Source organism: Frankliniella occidentalis, unplaced genomic scaffold (genome assembly GCF_000697945.3).
Source record: "Frankliniella occidentalis isolate FOCC.00 unplaced genomic scaffold, Focc_3.1 Scaffold47, whole genome shotgun sequence".
Lineage (NCBI taxonomy): Eukaryota > Metazoa > Arthropoda > Insecta > Thysanoptera > Thripidae > Frankliniella > Frankliniella occidentalis.
Window position 1 is genome coordinate 229,806 of NW_026267177.1, and position 17,555 is coordinate 247,360.

General features: G+C 37.5%; 5 protein-coding genes and 1 non-coding gene across 10 annotated transcripts in view; 4 read left to right on the forward strand and 2 right to left on the reverse strand.

The window, feature by feature from the left end:
* LOC113205440 (myosin-I heavy chain) overlaps nt 1–2,485 on the forward strand; it is a 50,485-nt gene extending 48,000 nt beyond the window's left edge. For both annotated transcript variants that reach the window (XM_052267184.1, XM_052267185.1), the window contains one exon: nt 73–2,485. In XM_052267184.1, coding sequence (XP_052123144.1) covers nt 73–282 — 210 coding nt within the window. In that variant the 3' untranslated portion in view covers nt 283–2,485. The remainder of the gene's footprint in view (nt 1–72) is intronic.
* Nucleotides 2,486–3,807: 1,322 nt separating this feature from the next.
* LOC113205417 (protein phosphatase 1 regulatory subunit 21) lies at nt 3,808–9,139 on the forward strand. Of its 3 annotated transcripts, none has more exons than XM_052267186.1 (17): nt 3,808–3,892; nt 4,512–4,600; nt 4,687–4,878; nt 4,966–5,082; nt 5,164–5,265; nt 5,339–5,585; nt 5,666–5,853; nt 5,939–6,126; nt 6,217–6,353; nt 6,450–6,542; nt 6,642–6,772; nt 6,892–7,017; nt 7,095–7,286; nt 7,361–7,438; nt 8,131–8,277; nt 8,378–8,584; nt 8,674–9,139. In XM_052267186.1, exons 2-17 carry the CDS (start codon nt 4,538–4,540, stop codon nt 8,698–8,700), a joined length of 2,235 nt encoding a protein of 744 aa, XP_052123146.1. In that variant the 5' UTR covers nt 3,808–3,892; nt 4,512–4,537; the 3' UTR covers nt 8,701–9,139. The 3 variants fall into 3 exon arrangements, with proteins under 3 accessions (XP_052123146.1, XP_026276817.1, XP_052123147.1); XM_026421032.2 differs by lacking the exon at nt 3,808–3,892 and adding an exon at nt 4,009–4,223; XM_052267187.1 differs by lacking the exon at nt 3,808–3,892 and adding an exon at nt 4,375–4,398.
* A 210-nt stretch (nt 9,140–9,349) lies between these two features.
* LOC113205420 (iron-sulfur cluster assembly 2 homolog, mitochondrial) lies at nt 9,350–10,437 on the reverse strand. Its single transcript, XM_026421037.2, has 3 exons — nt 10,153–10,437; nt 9,740–9,982; nt 9,350–9,663 (listed from the first exon to the last, which is right to left on the reverse strand). The coding sequence occupies exons 1-3, from the start codon at nt 10,200–10,202 to the stop codon at nt 9,489–9,491; spliced, it is 468 nt and encodes a 155-aa protein (XP_026276822.1). The 5' UTR covers nt 10,203–10,437; the 3' UTR covers nt 9,350–9,488.
* Trnaa-cgc (transfer RNA alanine (anticodon CGC)) lies at nt 10,387–10,458 on the reverse strand. Its single transcript has one exon. It is a non-coding gene; the product is annotated as a tRNA-Ala (tRNA).
* A 258-nt stretch (nt 10,459–10,716) lies between these two features.
* Nucleotides 10,717–14,720, forward strand: LOC113205418 (nucleolar protein dao-5). Of its 2 annotated transcripts, none has more exons than XM_026421034.2 (11): nt 10,717–10,988; nt 11,354–11,409; nt 11,503–11,570; nt 11,641–11,725; nt 11,798–12,297; nt 12,373–12,513; nt 12,588–12,728; nt 12,822–12,988; nt 13,084–13,146; nt 13,528–13,907; nt 14,047–14,196. In XM_026421034.2, coding segments are annotated over exons 1-11 (1,704 nt in total). In that variant the 5' UTR covers nt 10,717–10,886; the 3' UTR covers nt 14,048–14,196. The 2 variants fall into 2 exon arrangements, with proteins under 2 accessions (XP_026276819.1, XP_026276820.1); XM_026421035.2 differs by lacking the exon at nt 13,528–13,907 and adding an exon at nt 13,219–13,332 and having other exon boundaries at nt 10,718–10,988; nt 14,047–14,720.
* A 424-nt stretch (nt 14,721–15,144) lies between these two features.
* On the forward strand, nt 15,145–17,102 carry LOC113205419 (RRP15-like protein). Its single transcript, XM_026421036.2, has 6 exons — nt 15,145–15,289; nt 15,484–15,850; nt 15,994–16,198; nt 16,284–16,369; nt 16,610–16,805; nt 16,945–17,102. The coding sequence occupies exons 1-6, from the start codon at nt 15,211–15,213 to the stop codon at nt 17,089–17,091; spliced, it is 1,080 nt and encodes a 359-aa protein (XP_026276821.1). The 5' UTR covers nt 15,145–15,210; the 3' UTR covers nt 17,092–17,102.
* Nucleotides 17,103–17,555: the final 453 nt, after the last annotated feature.

Here is a 17,555-nt window from a genome sequence, read left to right on the forward strand (position 1 = left end):
AAGCAGCTAAGGTTGTTTTCTTTTTAACTACAACCGGAATGTTCAGATTACAAGTTTTTGTTTTGTTTTCAGGCATTCCAAATAGCTAATTTGATCCGTGAGTACTGTGAGGTTTTATCTGGTCCCCAAGATGTGAAAAGACAACAACTACAGCAGCAGCAGCTGCAAGCACATCAACAGACAATGAATAGAAGACGAGCTGCAGGTGGCCAAAGTGCCAATAGTAGACCTGTAAGCATTCTCCATAAGAATACTCCAATAATTGAGCCACAACCAAGCTAATGTATATTTTATAATTCAGTTAATTGTGGTTAATACTCCTGTAGTGGCCTTTAGTTACCAAAATATCATTTTCCATACCAGTGAAACCATTAAAGTGAAAAAAAGAAGAGCTACATCAGTTTTGCTCATAAACTCAGAAGTTTTGAAGATTTTACAATTTTACTTAATGTGGGCAGTACTTATTACTCAAAAACTTATGTTAAATATTTTTCTTGCAAAATATTGCTCAGTAGAATCTTTGCATGCCAAAGAATGATCTCTTATTTTATCCCACTTTTTAAGTCTCTCATCTCAGGTTTTATAACTGTAGGGGATTGTTGTCCTCTCTTATTCCTCCTTTCAGCTATTGTTAGCGAATTATGATGATGCTTGTTGTAGCCTCTTTAAATTCTGGTAGTTGTGGTACAGTATTGATAATAAAGTTATCAAGCTCATGCTTCAAGTTATGGCTTGAATTTAAATGTCAAGTACACCTAAACCTTGTGCTATTAGAAAATGTGTGCTTTTCAGAAATCGAGAGTGATTAGTGAGACAAGGGATAAAGCAAACTGTCTCAAATTTGGTGCTTGTGCTTTAATGTGGAATGTTATGACTAGGTCAACAACGCATTCATAGCTGAATTGGTGCGATTGTAAATAATTTGAATAGTAAATTTTTATCTTAGGATTTTAATTAATTTTGAATTGTATATTGAAAGCGTGTAAATTTGTGCAAGTTTTTGCTAGTTATTTATCTTTAATTGTTTTATTAAGTGATTTATGGGAGATGTATATGTAAAGTGTTTGGGAGACTTTTTGAATCTTGGTTTAGATGAATTGGAAATGTTTGTTGAAGGGACGTAATGGTCTTTACTTGACCCCAACCTGCTGCCAAAACTTATTCTGTTTATGTTTGTGGTTTAAGTGGTTTTTTCCTATACTAATCAAATTGAACTGAAGTAACATTCATTCATTTTAGACAATATTATAATTGGAGTACATTGTTGGAGTACATACAATTTTCATCACAGTACCGTAGTGTACATGTGACTGAAGTTCTCAAGCTTCTTACTGCCAAAGATTGATGAGACCTGCATTTTAATTTATGTTTCTTCCACGATGTGTAAGTTTTATATATGAGTCAGTACTCAGGACTGTTATTGTAATACCTGCAAACCGCGGATACTCCTGAAGTGATCTGGTCTGCATCTTTAACTAAATACCTTTTGCTCATTTTATTAATATTTGTGAAATATGGAAGAAGGAAAGAAAAAGGGGGGGGGGGGGTAATTTGTCTTCATGTTCCACTTCTATTTTATGAGAACTGTGGTTCTGATAAATGACAAATGACAGTTTTTCATTATTTTATTTTGCAATGCAACTTGGTGCTATAAACTGGAATGTGGATCTGGGTCATGTATGTAAGACTCAACTCTAACTCTGCCATTGTTAGTGAGCCACACCAGTAGAACTACCTATAGCTAGTGACAAGTCTGCATTGTTTTTTGACCACAATTTTCCTAGTACATTTTCTGTATGCTCATAAAGCAGTGGTGGTAAACAGTACCTGCAAAATTAAGATATTGCCACAGAAGCACACATGAAATTAATCACTTAGTAGTTTTCAATGGAAATGTTGTAAATCTTTGTCATCTTTTTCATATAATATGTTAAGGAATGTAATTCTTCTCGTTAAAAAGCACTAAGTGCTGAATTGTGTTATCTTGTTTTGCATTGTGGTTGGATGCCTTTTGTTGAAGGTCTGCTGTGGCTTCTGGCAGAAAACCAGCAACCCTCCAATTCAGTGTAATCTTAAACCATTGCATTGACATCTCTTTCTACAAGGGTTTTAATTAAGATGAACCCAAACTAGCCAGAGCCTGTGATAGTAATTGTATGATAGTCAAGGAAAAGATGATAAAGAGTGATAATAGTAATGAATGTAAATATTAAGAGTGAATGAATGAAACAACTATTCCAACTACTTTGAGTGCAGATCTGATGCATTCTTGTTAAAAGAACATTTTAGTTATTACCATCTTTAATTGGATAATGAAAATTAAAACAATTTTGTTTAGGTTGTCAAAACATTTATTGAGTTGAAAACACGAACTATTGGGTTACTTGAGTGATGACAGTGCCATCATTACCCGTTTTTATTTGAATATTTATTAGCTTTTGTTAATATATTGCAGTCAACAATTAAAAAGCCATTCTAAAAACTAGATGATGTTCAACAACAAATTTCTATTGAAGATACCTCTTACCTACATTGAAAAGCTTCTAAAGTAATCAACTGACCTACATATTGGTAATATCGGTATGAAAGAATTTCAAAGTGGAGAACAGACTCATCAATAGGGAACAGACAAAACATTACAGGTCTGTGAAACTTAAAGGCATCACTAATTTAAGCGCATTATCACAGACATGTTGACAATTAAATTAATGATAAATGGCATAACACAATACTGCCAAAGAGAGATAGAAGAAACACTTATAAAATTGAGATCAAATGAAGTTTAAAACTGAAATCACTCATGTCATCTAGTTGTCTGAGTTGGGAGATACAGTTTCAGATGAGGTCTGTTCCTGAAACAACACAAAATTAAATTAATAATCATTGTAAAAGGTAAATTTTGCCAGTGAATATCTTACAATTACCTCAGAGTTACTACAACTTTCAGGTTGTGGTCGGACAAAAAACGTTGTAATGGGTTTTTGCCAGCCTGGGGTTTCACGTGGATGGTATGAATTTCCTCCACCATGAGTTTTATCTGCAAAGTGGGAAGTTGCAAAGTGTGAGATAAAAAGTTAAATTTTTTGATGGATAAAGTTACAGAGGGTAGACAAACCTACTTTTGCCATCGCTTTCAGAGCTCACACTGCGAGTAGGAGTACTGGATAGAGCCTTTCGAGGAGCCTTGGCACCAGATGCTGAAAAATGAAGTTTGAAAAATCAATGGGAGCTACAACACTAAAAAAATATACAACAATAGATTAATGAATCTGTGATGAATTTCATCAGCATTAACAGTGTAGCGCCTGAATGTGTGGGTCAGAACAGGTTAAGAAAACAAATTATATCATTATGCACCTTTCACACCAGTTGTGTCGGCCTTGGTACGAACCATCTTCAATGAAAGAACAGTACAAGAAAACAAAAAGCTGTTGAACTGAAGAGAAAGAGACGAGTATAAGTATATATCCGCTTAATTTCCAAGCTTTCACCACCTACACAGACACGAGATACTGCACGCACATCTCTCTTCTTGATTTGACGTTTGTTTGCGACAATTTTGGCGGGATTTTCCTCAAAAGGCTGCAAACGTTAAGTCTAAAAATCGATGACAAACATGATTCCTTCTTCATCAGCCCTGCAAGACATGCAGATGTATGATATCCTTCATAAAGATAAATTATAATTAAATTGGATAACAGAGGTCATAGTTCACCTAAATTGTTTTTCAAAAGTAGAAAATTCTATCCCGTTTCTCCTACAGTTTCTCTCCTGCACTTAAAACAAATCGCGGGTTTTTTAAAACAGCTGGATGGCAACACGCGAGACGCGAGACTCCAGACTCAGACTCGAGGACGAGTCTAACGACTCAAAGTCAGAGACAAAAGACCAAGTAAAGTAGTCTCTTCGATTTTTATTTTAAATGTCGATTTCTTTGTTCGTTTTTTCACTGTTACTCTGTTACTTTAATCTGCAAATAATGCCTCGCCTCCCCCCCCCCTTTTCCAACCAATCACCCATCATCAACGACGCCCCCCCAACCTCAAAATTTTGAACCAACACCTAAACTCTTGTGGACATTAAAGGATAGACTATTATATGTTATGAATGAGCACAATGTTACAATGCAAGACTAGAATTAAAAGTAGTTCATATTCTTTGCAGTCACAGTATTTCTTTAATTTTTCAAAGTAACCTCAGATTTGATTTCTGTACCAATCCAAGTAAGTGTTTGACAGTTGTCACTTAAAATAACTATAAACCATTAAACCACTTTTAAAGCATAATTGTGTAATGTATGAAGGTGCAGCCTTGAGCTTTTGCCTGTCTTTTATTCTTTTTCAATAGAATGTCTTCCATTCAGACATCTTTGGTATTTCATTCTAAAATAAAACTCATGTATGCTTGCTTTTATTTTGATCTTTCAGAATGAATTTCATGTATTCCTAACATTATGTGGTCTTCATATTCCACTTCGTCAAATGTATTTTATTATTTGTTTTTTGGTCCAGATAAGTTCCTTTCCTTAAAATCAATCATGGATGGAATCAGCGGAGATTTGCAAACAAAATATCAGAAAGTAGCATCAGAGTATTCCAAGGTAAATTTTTATTTATTCATTAAACTTACATAGTTGAAAAAACATCAGTTTACAGTTTTGTTTGCTTGTTTCTCTCATGGACATAGGTTCGTGCTCAGGTTGCTGTTCTGAAAAAAGCTGTATTAGATGAGCAGACAAAAAACTCAGAGCTCCGTGATACACTTAAGGAGAGAGAGCAGGGCTTGCGGAAAGCTGAACAAGAAATGGACAGCCTTACATTTCGTAACCAACAGCTTACGAAGCGGGTCACTGTGCTGCAGGATGAACTTGAATCAATGGTGTGTAGTTAATAGAACTTCATTGTTGGAAGTGAGACAACTTTTTCAACTAAAGTATTTTTCATTTTTATTATGTTTTACCTTCAGAGCAAAGTGAAGAAAAGTAAAAGTAAGACACCTGATACTAGTACTGGGTATAATAATGAGGTGATGGGAGAGGAACTACATAAAACTATAACTGAAAATGCTAAATTATTGTCCTTAGTGAGTACTCTTACATAATATTTATTTTTTATGATTATATTTGATTGTTACTAGAGAACTTTTTGTCTTGTTCTTTCCAAGCTGCATGACAAGGAAGAATCCCACCGTCAAGACATTGAACACCTTTCTCAGAGGATTGAACAATTAGAGCATGAATTGCGCACTCAACAAGACCAACATAAGGTACTTTATACCGAGACCTAAGGGCTTTTATTGAGTAAGTCATGTCTTTTTACACCTAATATATCTTCCTCAGAAAGCACTTGTGAAACTTGAGGCTGAGAAAGCATCTGCTTCTGTTGGATCTTCGTTACCTGCTGCTTCCAACACTTCATCACATCATGTTAACAGTCGCCTAGACCAAAGGGTTGAGGCATTACAAAAATCAAACATAGAACTGACTGGGCATGCACGGGAATTAAACTCTCAGCGACTTCAACTCACCTCACAGCTAGAGGATGCAACAAGAATTATTAGAACTCATCTCCCTTTTATTGATTCGAGTAAGCACCTTCACCTTGAATATCAAATGCAGAGTTTGCAGACCTTGACTGTCAGTGCCTGTTTTCATTCATCTTTGTAGGTGATCGAGATCTAAATGAATTAAACATCCCACATCATGATCGAGGGCACCAGGCAAAGGTGCTAAGGACTGTGAATGTGGCTGGCACTCATGTTGAAGAAATGGCAAGTGCTCTTGAGGCCTTCCATTCACATGTGCGTAATCGTCTGTTAATTGTGCATGGCACTCTTAGCCCACTTAATTCGAAGGTTTGTAAAATTTATCTAAGTTGCTTTGTAAATGTCTTTGTTTTGTTATAATTTTTCACATTCAATTTTTCTTATGCTTTTGCAGTTTTCTGAGCACCTTCTTGATAGTGGAAGACAATTGCACCAGCTAAAGCAGGGTTATTTTGACTTTCAACAAGGCCTTGAATGTGAAACTTGGACTCTTGACACTGCCCCTTCGTTGTTTGCCTTCAGTAGGCCTCTCAGGTGTTACAGTCTTTATCTCCAGAAGCTGCAGCCCTATTGCCAGCTCAGGTAAAGTTTTGTTTGAATTCCTATGTATTTTGTTAGAAACTTATCAATAGTTATTACTTTTGAGATTTAAACACTCATTTTTTGATATAGCATGGAAGAAGAATGTGTTCTTTTTGGAGCATCTGATGAACTACTTGCTGCAAGTCGGGATGTTGTTTCATGTTCTGCACAATTCAGTGTGCAGATCATTAAGATATCCGGTTATGTTCAACTTCTGGCTGGACAGAGTAAGATTACTAGGACTATGCATAATTAATGTACCTTTTCAAGAACTTTACCTTTTCAAGAACTTTTCTATCTGTTCCTTAAATCTAATTTTATAGACAGAAGACACTCTCAGCATCCTGTTGAATCTCAGCATCGATTTCTTAATGAATTGGGTCAAGCTCTAAAGCTTCTGCACGAAGCTATACAAGGTATACAATATTTATGAACACATTAATTAACATTGTGCTCTGACATATGTTTTGCACGTAATATGACTTTTCTATTGTAAATTTTGTTTGAAATTTCAGATTTACTATGTGCATATACTGTTAAATTTTCTGTCGAAAAGGAAAATGGAACCAATTTAGATGTCAATATTCAAGAGGAATCAGATGGTATTTTGAGCACATTAGCCTCAGCTGTTACGTCTGCCAAAAAGGTTGCGATTTCCTAATATACCTATAAATATTATTCATAAATTTCTTTTTTGTTCCACCTTAAAATCGGTAATTTTCATCTGATCATATTGTTGTCTAATCTTTCTAATTTTTTTATTAGGTGGTAGAAGTTTTGGATGGGTACCAGTCCTCACATGGGGGAGATTCTCAATGTGGTAAACAAGCGCATCCAACTGTAACAGCATTTAGGAAAAGAGCAGCTTATTACCTCGCCTCTTTAGAGCAAGTGAGTGTTACTTTTAAGTTCATTCGTTTTTATTCTTCAAAATTTAAATCAATCTTTGATCCTATACTTTCTCTCAGGAGGAGCCTCGCTCAGTCCCTTATGAAGAAGCTTTAAACGTACAAGTTGAGATTCGAAGCAAAGCAGAAAGTTGTAAAGCTCTTCTGTCTCAGCTACATTCTATTCAGGACCAGGCTGCTCAAGCTGAGAGGGACCGTGAACATTGGCAGCAAGAATATCACCTGCTGCTTATGCGTCAAGAATCACATGAAGTAAGTGTCAAATCGTTATGGGTGTAATCTAAGCAAAGCAAGCATTATGTTTTAATTTGATTGTTATTATCAAGGAAAATGTGAAAAATTCATCACCTGCTGTAACAGAAACCAAAGATAGTGATGGGACTAAAACAGTTGTAACAAATTTGGTAAGTTTTTGATGTTTCAGGGAGCAGACTTTTTAAAAACAGTGTTTTCCAAAAACAGTTGGCAAAAATTCAGTGTACATTGCAGAGACGTATCTGGGTATTCCATTTAACTCATAAAGAGACTCATTCTGGCAAGTTAGAGTTATCGCTGGTTATGAGGAAAGTGCGAATCTCCCCTAACTTCCTGAGTCAGCCATGGTGTGTGTATACTTCAGGGCGTTCCATTTGAGCCAGAAAATTCTTATTTGAACCATATACTACTAAAACCAGTACGCTCAGTGCCTACCACGGATGTTGTGATATATAAACTCTTAAGTACTCAAATTGAGTGAAAAGTATGAAACTTACTCTGTTCTTAATGTTTCTTCTCTATGAATTGTTGCCTCATTCTAAACATTAATATTTTTAACTCAAGTTTCTAGTGGTAGGCACTGTAGCTGCAGCCCTAAGGTGGAGTTAACCATTTTACTTGACACAAATCGGCACCTTTCTTGTCACCTGGGATAACCACACTGCGAGAATGGGTCTCTCAATGTGCTCAATGGAATAGCAAATTCCGAATCTCTATGATAAATACTCAAATTTTTACTATTGCTTCTTGACATCCCTTATTTTTACTGGTCTGCCCCTTTAGTGAAAGTTGATTTATTTTTGAAGAGGTTGAGTTGATTCAGTTATTTCTCATTTCATAGTTGGGAAAACTCGTGGTCCCAACAATGACACCACCAGAAGTTGAGGCTAGAGAAGAAAAGTTAAAGGAATACTTTCGATCGCGTCTTAACGAATTAGTGGCCAGCTGTCAAAACTCTGAAGGCAAAGCTACAACATTTATGTCTGAGGTAAGCAAGAAAAAAATACACAAAACATCTGTGTTCAATTATAAAAGATATCTAAATTTTATATAATTGCATGTGAAAATTTTAATACGTTCCATTGCAGTGTGCTGTACTGAAAGCTCGACTCGAGGATGCTGTACAGTGTCAGAAATTATGTGAAGAGCGAGCTTTAAGGTTGTCAGAAGAGTTGACTTCTACTACCCAAGGCTATGATGCTCAATTAGCAGTAATGTCTGAGCATTTAGCAAATATGAATGATAAACTTGCCCTCCAAAAAGACACTATTGACCATCTAAAGTTTCAGTCCAAGGCAAGCTATTAAATTTCATTTTTGACATCTTTCATGTGTTGTTACTTTAATGCCGTAGACCTCTAATGTGCCTCTTTCTTTCTATACAGTCCAAGAGTAAAGGGAAACAGAAATAATTGTCTTTGTTTGCACTGAGTCTTCATTAGATATGAAAAAGTGTTAACAAACCAAAGCTGCCGAGAACAATGGTAGCAAATAAATTATTAATTTGGGCTAGTCAAGGCTTTCTACCTATGATCATGCTATGATGGAGACAAAAATTCTTATCAGTAATGGGTTTGTTGGCTAGACAGGTATCAGTAAACCCATCGTTTGTAATCATGTAATTCACTTTAAAAGTTGTTCTGGCAATTAATTATGATGATTTGTCACAATATGGGTCCTGAACTTCATCTCTTTTCTACTAATTTTTCAGGAATGTGATCAAATTTTGTGATGGTAATAGTTATTTTACAAATATTTATCTTTGTATATGTATTGTTGTCATGATATGCTTAAAAATGCTCTTTTGTATGATTGATTATTCTATTAAATGTCATACTTTGCTTTCTGTTAGTTGTGAGTTCTAATTTTCTCTCTTTTATAATTTTCTTAAAGTTATTTAAAACAACTAATGTATTGTAGTAATACACTAAATCTTTGTTAGTACGACCCTCAGAAACAACTACCCCATTATGACGTTTTTTGCCTGTGATCCCAGTGGAGTCGCTCTCAATGTAATTAATGTAATTGACTGTAATTGGATTCCAATAACAAAAAAAAAAATAATAATTTCACAGCCTTTATTAGAAATAATATTATATACTTAAATGTGTACTTCTATATCAACCATAATTTATTTGTTATTTTTCTAATGGATAGTCAGTCTGCTTGTATGTTGCACTAGCACTGACTAATATACCACCTATATTTTTATAGAGAATGATGCTCCACATGAACATCCTTGTTCTGCCATGGGGTTGTTGATTATGCGGAAGGCAGACTTTATAAGCTCCGTGTGGAAATCTATCACAGAGCCCTTCACATACCCCAAAGAAACATCATCGATGACTATTTTTGCTCCGTCTTTGGAAAATATTCTACAGTTTTCAAGTTTAAAAACACATTATACATTTTGTAACTTAGCTTATAATCATTTCACAATGTAATTCTTACCTGTCATCTTCATTTGTTTTGGAATCCAACTCGAATTTATATTGAAATCCTGAACACCCGCCTCCTTCGACAGTAACTCGTAAGAAACTCCCTTCAGTAGCTATCTCTTGTAGTCTCTTCACACACGTATCGCTGAGTTCTAAATCAGCTTTATTGGATTGTGATAGGTTTGCAGACACTTCAGCCGAGCTTTTATTAGTGGAGTGGAAATCGTGAATGGATCCAAGAAAATATTTATGTCGCCTGAGAATGAAGGCAAAATAACCTGAGGTTAGGTCCTTTCATATTTGAGATGAAGAGAACATATTTTTAAATAAATAGGGTTATAACAGAAAAAAAGGAAAATATTATTAGAGATCGATTTTAATCCGCACTTAAAAGAGCAGTGACACTTAGTGTACTATTGCTGTTACCCAAAGTTGTTTTGAAGAGTTCGCACAGCAGACAGCACAAATGTAGCCATTGCGCCACAAAATCGGTGTATCCTTGTTTGTCCGTTCACTTTTCGGCACTGCAACACCAACCAGACAAGAATGCAGCTAACCACTATCAGAATTAGTAATTTTTAACTTGATGACTCAATTTATTGTCATTCATTCTAAAAATCAGAAAATTTAGCTTAAATTGTCAAATCAAAAGGTAGTCACTGGAGATGCTGGGATTTGAACCCAGGACTTTCAGCATGCGAAGCAGACACTCTACCGCTGAGTTACATCCCCGATAAGATTCAAGGCCATCCGACAAGGCTCATGAGTGCATGAACATGGCACGGTGTTCACCTAACCCACTTTGAGACATCACATTATCACTTAATTCATCTTAACTATTGAGAAATAATGTTGACGAATTTTTAAAATTTCACTATTCACTTTAGGAGTTTTTTAAAAGATATTTTTCGTTGTTTTTTTTCTTAATTCGATAGATCGACGACAAATGATGAGCTTCCGGTCTTGGACGATAAATGGTATTCCATTTCCGGCAAGTGTCGTGGTTCGTCTTTCTTCTTCTTCTTCTCCCCCAATCCGAGCCACAAACGTCGCAACTCCTTGGCTGATCGCAGCGTGCTTGGCCTTTTCGTCTTCAGCAGGAACGTGTGCTTGCACCGCTGAAGCCTAAATTGATTTAAGTAGAAAAGGTTGTTTCTACAATGGCTACAGTTGACGAAGTTGGTGTGTGTGCACTTGTGTTCGATTTTCTGGCGAAAAAGGACAAATCGTTGGCACATTTATTTCAACAGAAGACGAAAGCGGTAAGTGCGTGTGCATGGGCGCCCACCACATGATAACCACGTGTGTGAGCAAACGCGCGTTTCAACTCATCCAATTATTGTTTACGCGCGACTCAGCTCATGACCGCCGGGTGCTGTGCTTAGTTACACTTACCTTTTGTGGTGGTTGTCGATTTGAGCATCTCAAAACGGCTCTATTTTACCTATTTAAACTGCGTTGGCTGAAAATATACCGGCCTTGCGCCATGCTATGCAACGGCTTTCTTTAGGCCTCCAAAGTTTATATTAGTGACCGGTCCTATTCTGGACCGTTTGTGCGTGTGGTTCAGTTTTAACTACTTCCTATTTGTTATTTACCAGTGATACATGTGAATTTTTCATTGCAGGTAACATTACCGAAAGGATCACCCACAATATTTGATGTTGTTAGACATTATCAGAGGTGAGCCATTGTAGTTGTCCTTTTAGAGTTAACACTTGAAATATAAAGCATAATGCATTTCATCTACTTATTCTCTTAATCTTTGCCTTACAGCACATCTCCGAAGAAAATTGTGGTTAAGAATCAATCAAAGAAGGATTCAAGTTCTGAATCTAGTTCAGGTTTGTTTTACAGCAGCTGCTTGTTAATCTTTTAGTGTGATTATTTTCATTACTTAGTTTTCTTTTTCAGAATCCGAAGATGAAACTCCCAAGAAAGTAAATGGTGTTGCCAAACCTGCTCAGAAAGTTGCCAATGGCAAAGCTGCAAAGTCAAGGTTTGTTTAATTTTTTATTTTGTTTGATTGACCTCGTCTTACCTGGTCTCATCTTATGATTTTCCAATACAGTAGTGAGGACAGTAGCTCTGAAGAGGAACAACCGAAGAAACTGTCTACACCTGCCAAACCAACTCCTAAGGCAGCTGTGCCGAAGAAAGCAGAATCCAGTGACAGTGATGACAGTGATAGTTCAGATGAGGCTCCAACCAAGAAACCAGCTACACCAGCCAAGACCGCTACTCCTGCCAAGGCTACTCCTGCCAAGGCTACTCCTGCCAAGGCTACCCCTGCCAAGGCCACTCCTGCCAAGGCTACTCCAGCAAAGAAAGCCGAAAGCAGCAGTGAGGACTCGGACGACAGTTCTGAAGATGAAGAAACTGTTCCCAAGGTTGTAACGAAGGCTGCTCCAGCCAAAGCTGCTCCCATCAAGGCACCTACTCCTGCCAAGAAGAAAGAATCAAGTTCTGATGATTCAGATTCATCTGATGATGAACCACCTAAGGGGAAGCAGGTGAAACCGACACCTGCCAAGCCTGTTGCTCAGAAAGAAGATTCATCGTCCGATGACAGTAAGTTCAGGCTTCTCAAGAATGTCTTCTAATTTTCCTTGTGTCGCAACCCTCATTTCTTCCCTTGATTTACAGGTGATGATGATGATGGCGAAGTTGTTACTCCAGCTTTCAAGCCTGGTCAATCTAAAGGACCTGCCAAACCAGCTGCCAAGCCAGCTGCTAAAGCAGCAGCAGAGTCAAGTGATGACAGCGACAGTGATTCTTCTGACTCATGTAAATATTGTCTATCGATGTGTCTCTATGGTTCAGTGTTTTTGTAGCCCTTTATTCCATTTACTTCATTTCAGCCAAACCAGCAGTCAAGGTTCCGACTCCAGCCAAATCACCTGCAGTAAAGAAGGCTGTTGCTAAAGCTAAGGAATCATCGTCTGAAGACTCAGATGAAGATTCAGATGAGGAGGAAGCTCCCAAAAAAGTACCTGTGAAGGGTAAGCCTTGTCCTTCAATGTCTGCCCCCTTAATTTTTTTATCTCAATGATTGGACTAGTTTGCAGTGGATTATATAAATCTTTTTTGTGCAGTTACCCCTGCCAAGGCTGCTCCTGCTAAGGAGAGTTCTTCAGAGGACTCTGACTCTAGTGAAGAAAGTGCCCCTGCTCCTAAACCTGCTGCCAAGGCTTCACCTCAGAAAAGGAAACGGGAGAAGTCTAGTTCTGAGGAAGAGGATGAGGATGAAACACCAAAACTGGTTAGTGGCTTCATAAAGTTATTTATGTTTACTGAAGTTTCTGTTGAAATAACTTTCCTTGTACACCGTATTCATTCTTCTTACTGTAAACGCAGAAAAAGCCAGCAGCTAGCCCATACTCAAACCATTTTGTGAAAGGAGATGATCAGGAAAATGAGGTGAGTAATTTTTCCTAGTGAATGTACTTACTTTCAATATTGGTTTATTTCTGCAACTCAAACGGGTTTCAGGATTGCGAATCAAAAGTAAATCAGGCTCGCCGCCTCTCTGAACCATTCCGAAGAGTGCGAGCTGAAACTGTAGCAGTTGATCCACGCTTCGCCAATAACTCATTTGACGCCAAGGTAACTTGCTACTTTTGTTGGCAAGGGAGGCAAATAGTAACAATGCATGGACGTACTCTTGGCCCAGAAGAGTTATTGGTGTAGTGTTCAAATCACTGCCATTTACATTATATATCCTGAAACCCATGAGCTGTGGACATGACTGCAAAGTTGTCTTTCATGCATTGTTAACATTTGCCTTCCTTTCCTGTGTAGGAGGAGGGTGGGGAAAATGGAGATGCCAAGTGGACTGAAGATCGCAGAGGGTCGTTCGGAGGTCGTGGTGGGGGCTTCAGAGGAAGAGGCGGCTTCGGCGACAGAGGTGGTCGCGGGGGTAGGGGTGGGTTTGGCGACAGAGGAGGCCGAGGTGGTCGTGGTGGATTTGGCGACAGAGGGGGCCGAGGTGGTCGCGGTGGGTTCGGCGACAGGGGTGGTAGAGGAGGTCGTGGTGGGTTCGGAGACAGGGATGGTCGCGGACGAGGACGTGGATTTGGTGGCAGAGGATTTGGGGGTGGAGACCGTGGTGGAAGGGGTGGGTTCCAAAAACGTGATTCTTTTGGCACCCCAAACAACAAGAAAATTACTTTTGATGAATGGTAAGTTGTCAGACTCCAACGCCTAGTCTGCTTCCTTGAGAAATAAGGTTCAGAATATAATCTTGGGTCACTCTTGACAAGTGCTCTCTTATCAGTGTGGTTGTGGTTTTTAATATCTTCTGTCTTATTCCATTTTCAGAGGGGTTCACGGGGCTCTTGGGGTGAAAGAGCCAATGAAGACTTGAGATTTACCAGAGGCAAGTCATTCCGTCATGAGAAGACTAAGAAGAAGCGTGGGAGCTACCGAGGTGGTCAGATTGATGTGACCGTGAATTCTATTCGTTTTGAGGACTGATTGTTTTGATTTTGAACTTGTGTGACAAAGCTATGGACTAAATGTCTGCATCATGCTGTTGTATCTACTACAAATGAAGTGGGGCAATGGAGATTCATGGTATTATACAACCATGTGTATAAGTTTAAAATTAGGCTAAGTGGTGTCAGTCCTGCTGAGAGGGCTTGAATGATCACTATGTAAATATTGTTATTCTTTGTCCACTAGTGGACAGAAGTGTTACCTCTTTTGTATCTTACTTTTTAGGGATAAGATTGTGGTTTCAAGAAGTGACAAGTTTTGTGACTGAAAAGTTTTACTTTTTAATGCTGGCTTCATAATGTACCTAATATAATACTGCATTTTTTGATGCTAGGTCTTATATGCTTGTAAATATGTCCTATGTGTATGATCTAGTGTTAACTGACTGTATTATGACAAGACGTTATAAAAGCCCAGTATGTGTTTGCACCTGAGTGTAAGCTGCCTGTCTGATCACATTTATTAAATTGTCGAAGCTGGCATATATTTTATTCAAACATACTCCTTTTTTTTATACCTCAATCCATCCTAATTCATCATTCAGTTTCCTCAATGCTTAAGTCCCCTACACTGGACTAAACCGGAGCACAATTGTTGATCATTTGAAAATGCACATAAACAAGTCTTTCTAAGGTTTTATGTCAAGACAACTTGAAATTAAAACTCAGGGATTTCATTTTTATGCAGAAGGTGAATCGGATGACCGTGGATAGATTGCCGGTTTTTTAAACAACTTGCTTCGTTCTTGAAAGCTGCGTGGAGAAATATAAATTGGCAGAAAACTGAAGCTACTTCACTATTTTTCTCGTTTCTTTTAACTCATGTGAAATGTAAGTTGGCAGCACTGCTTTGTCAAAAGGAACGTTTTATCTCCGTCGTTCAATAGTTGTAGGAACGGTGGAATGGGGACCGAGGGGGAGGGGGGGCGCAGTACGGAACTACGGAACGGTGGAATAGAGAACGGCGCAAGAATAGAACGTAAACATAATGGCTGCCGTCACGTCGAAAAAAACAACCAAAATGAGTACAAGTTCGGCTCAGAAACATTTGCTACGGCAATCACAGGGTATGTATGGTGCTATTTATGGTTTTCTGAAATGGTGCTGTCTTGTGCTTAGATGTTGAGTGGAGTTATTCATGTTTTTGTGGATATTGTTGAAAGCCACGTGAGTTGGTTGAGGTTAGAAGATGTTTTTGTAGTTACAACAGCCCACAGCTCCATTCTAATAACAGCATGTTTCCTTTTAATGTTCCCGACAGATTTGAGGGATAGTGAGGACGAACGTGTTAGTGAACCGAGTACAAGCGATGCCAATGACGAGAGTGATAGTAATGCTAGTGGTTCTGCTGATGACAACAGTGAGGAGGAATACTCAGGAACAGAAGATGATGAAGAAAATGAGTCCGACGATGACATGGATAGTGTGTCTGAGGACGACAATGCTGAGGGGGAAGATTGGATGGACGTCGATGGCCATGATGACAATGATGCAGACAACGATTCATCAAGCTCTGAAGACAACGAAGTCGCTGACGGTTTCATAGGCAACTATGCAGATACTGAAACTGGTGATCCAAAGCTCCATGGCAATGCTGGCTGGGCAGATGCAATGGCTAAAATTTTGAGGTACTAATAATAAATTAATTAAAATTATTTATTGTATATTTTTACCCACCCACAGTTTAAAGGGCATTTGGGGCAAGTGGTACATTGTTTACTTTACTGTATGTGTTGAAAGGCAACAAATTTTTATTTCTTTAACTTTCTAGGACATCGAAACCAAAAGGTAAGAAGAGCATTGTGCTAGCTAAAGCGAAGAAGCTAAGCCAAGTCACTGCTTCACAAGCATCACCTGATGCAAAAGAGGATTATGGTTTTGAAATTGATGGTGAAGTAGAAGATAAGGATGTTAAACCAAAAGTCGAAGAATTAGATTTAAAACCTGACCTTGTTAAAATCAAAGACAAAATTAAGGTTGGTTATTAACATTTTTTATTATATATTTACCTCTTTTATTCACTCAAATATTCCTAATATGTTTCTTATGCTTACCCGACAGAGAAGAGCGCAATTAGCTGAAGGGAAAGTCAAACCTTCCATACTGCACCGTGAAAGAGAGCGAGCATTGTCTAAAATAGCAACTAAGTAAGTTATCTTTATACTTCTGTTCTTTTGTAGATCAATTTTTGGTTATGAAACTCATTGCTTAATTGAAGTGGTTACTTCTACAAATAATTTACTCTCTTACAACTTATCTCAGTGTTGCCTGTTGGTTATTTAAAGAGGACCTATTTTTGAAATTAAAAGTGTATGATGCAGAGTTTTATGGGATGGTGAGAGAATTTTCTGGTACTAATTCTTCTTTCATTTTCGATTTTGTTTCAGGGGTGTAGTTCAGTTGTTCAATGCTGTTAGAGAACAGCAAAAAGATATTAGCAGCAAGCTGAAAGAAGCTAATGGGTCAATTAGAAAAGAAGAGAAAATCTTAAAGTCCATTGACAAAAGAGCATTTTTAGATGTTCTCATGGGTAAAGCGCAAAGTGAGAGAGTGGAAGATAATGTTCGCATAAAGAAGCAAGAGGTAATACCTTATGCATCACTGTTTTTACGTCACTCTATTTGTTTAAATGATATTTCCCTATTTGCCCTAATTCCACTTCTAATTCGATTTTGCCCTCTTATGACCTACAATAATCAGCATTTCCATCTCCTCCTTACAGGTCAAACAAGAGAAAGAAGAATCAGATAAACCTGCAACTTGGAATGTTTTAAGGGATAATTTTCTTACTGGGTCAAATCTTAAGGATTGGGATAAATGTGGTGAAATAAAACTAGAAAGTGATATTGATGAAGTTGAATTAAATTAAGATTCTATTAAGTTGTGTGTGTGTTATTTACTATCGTAAAAAAAACCAACAAAAAACAACCCCAGAAATTCAATTTTGTCCGAAAACATGTCATATATAGTTGGTTCGGATTAAGACAAGAGGGTTATGAAAGCTGCATCAAGCTTTTCATTTTGGGGGTTACCTAATATTTTTAAAATTTTATTTTAATTATGTATTACAGGATTTACATTTCAAAGGCATTTAAGTTTTAAATATTTACAGTGCTATGTATTAAGCATTTTAAACAATTAACATCTGTTAAATCATTTGAAATGATTGCCACCGTACAGGACTAACTTCTGTTGTTGATTTATTAAACAAAAATGAAATTGTTTTCCATACAGCCAGTAAAATGTCAATCAAATTTCAGATCGAACTGAGTAGTATAATTTGTGTCAGTTCGAAGTACCCTTTCAAGATGTCCCCCATTGAATTTCTAATTA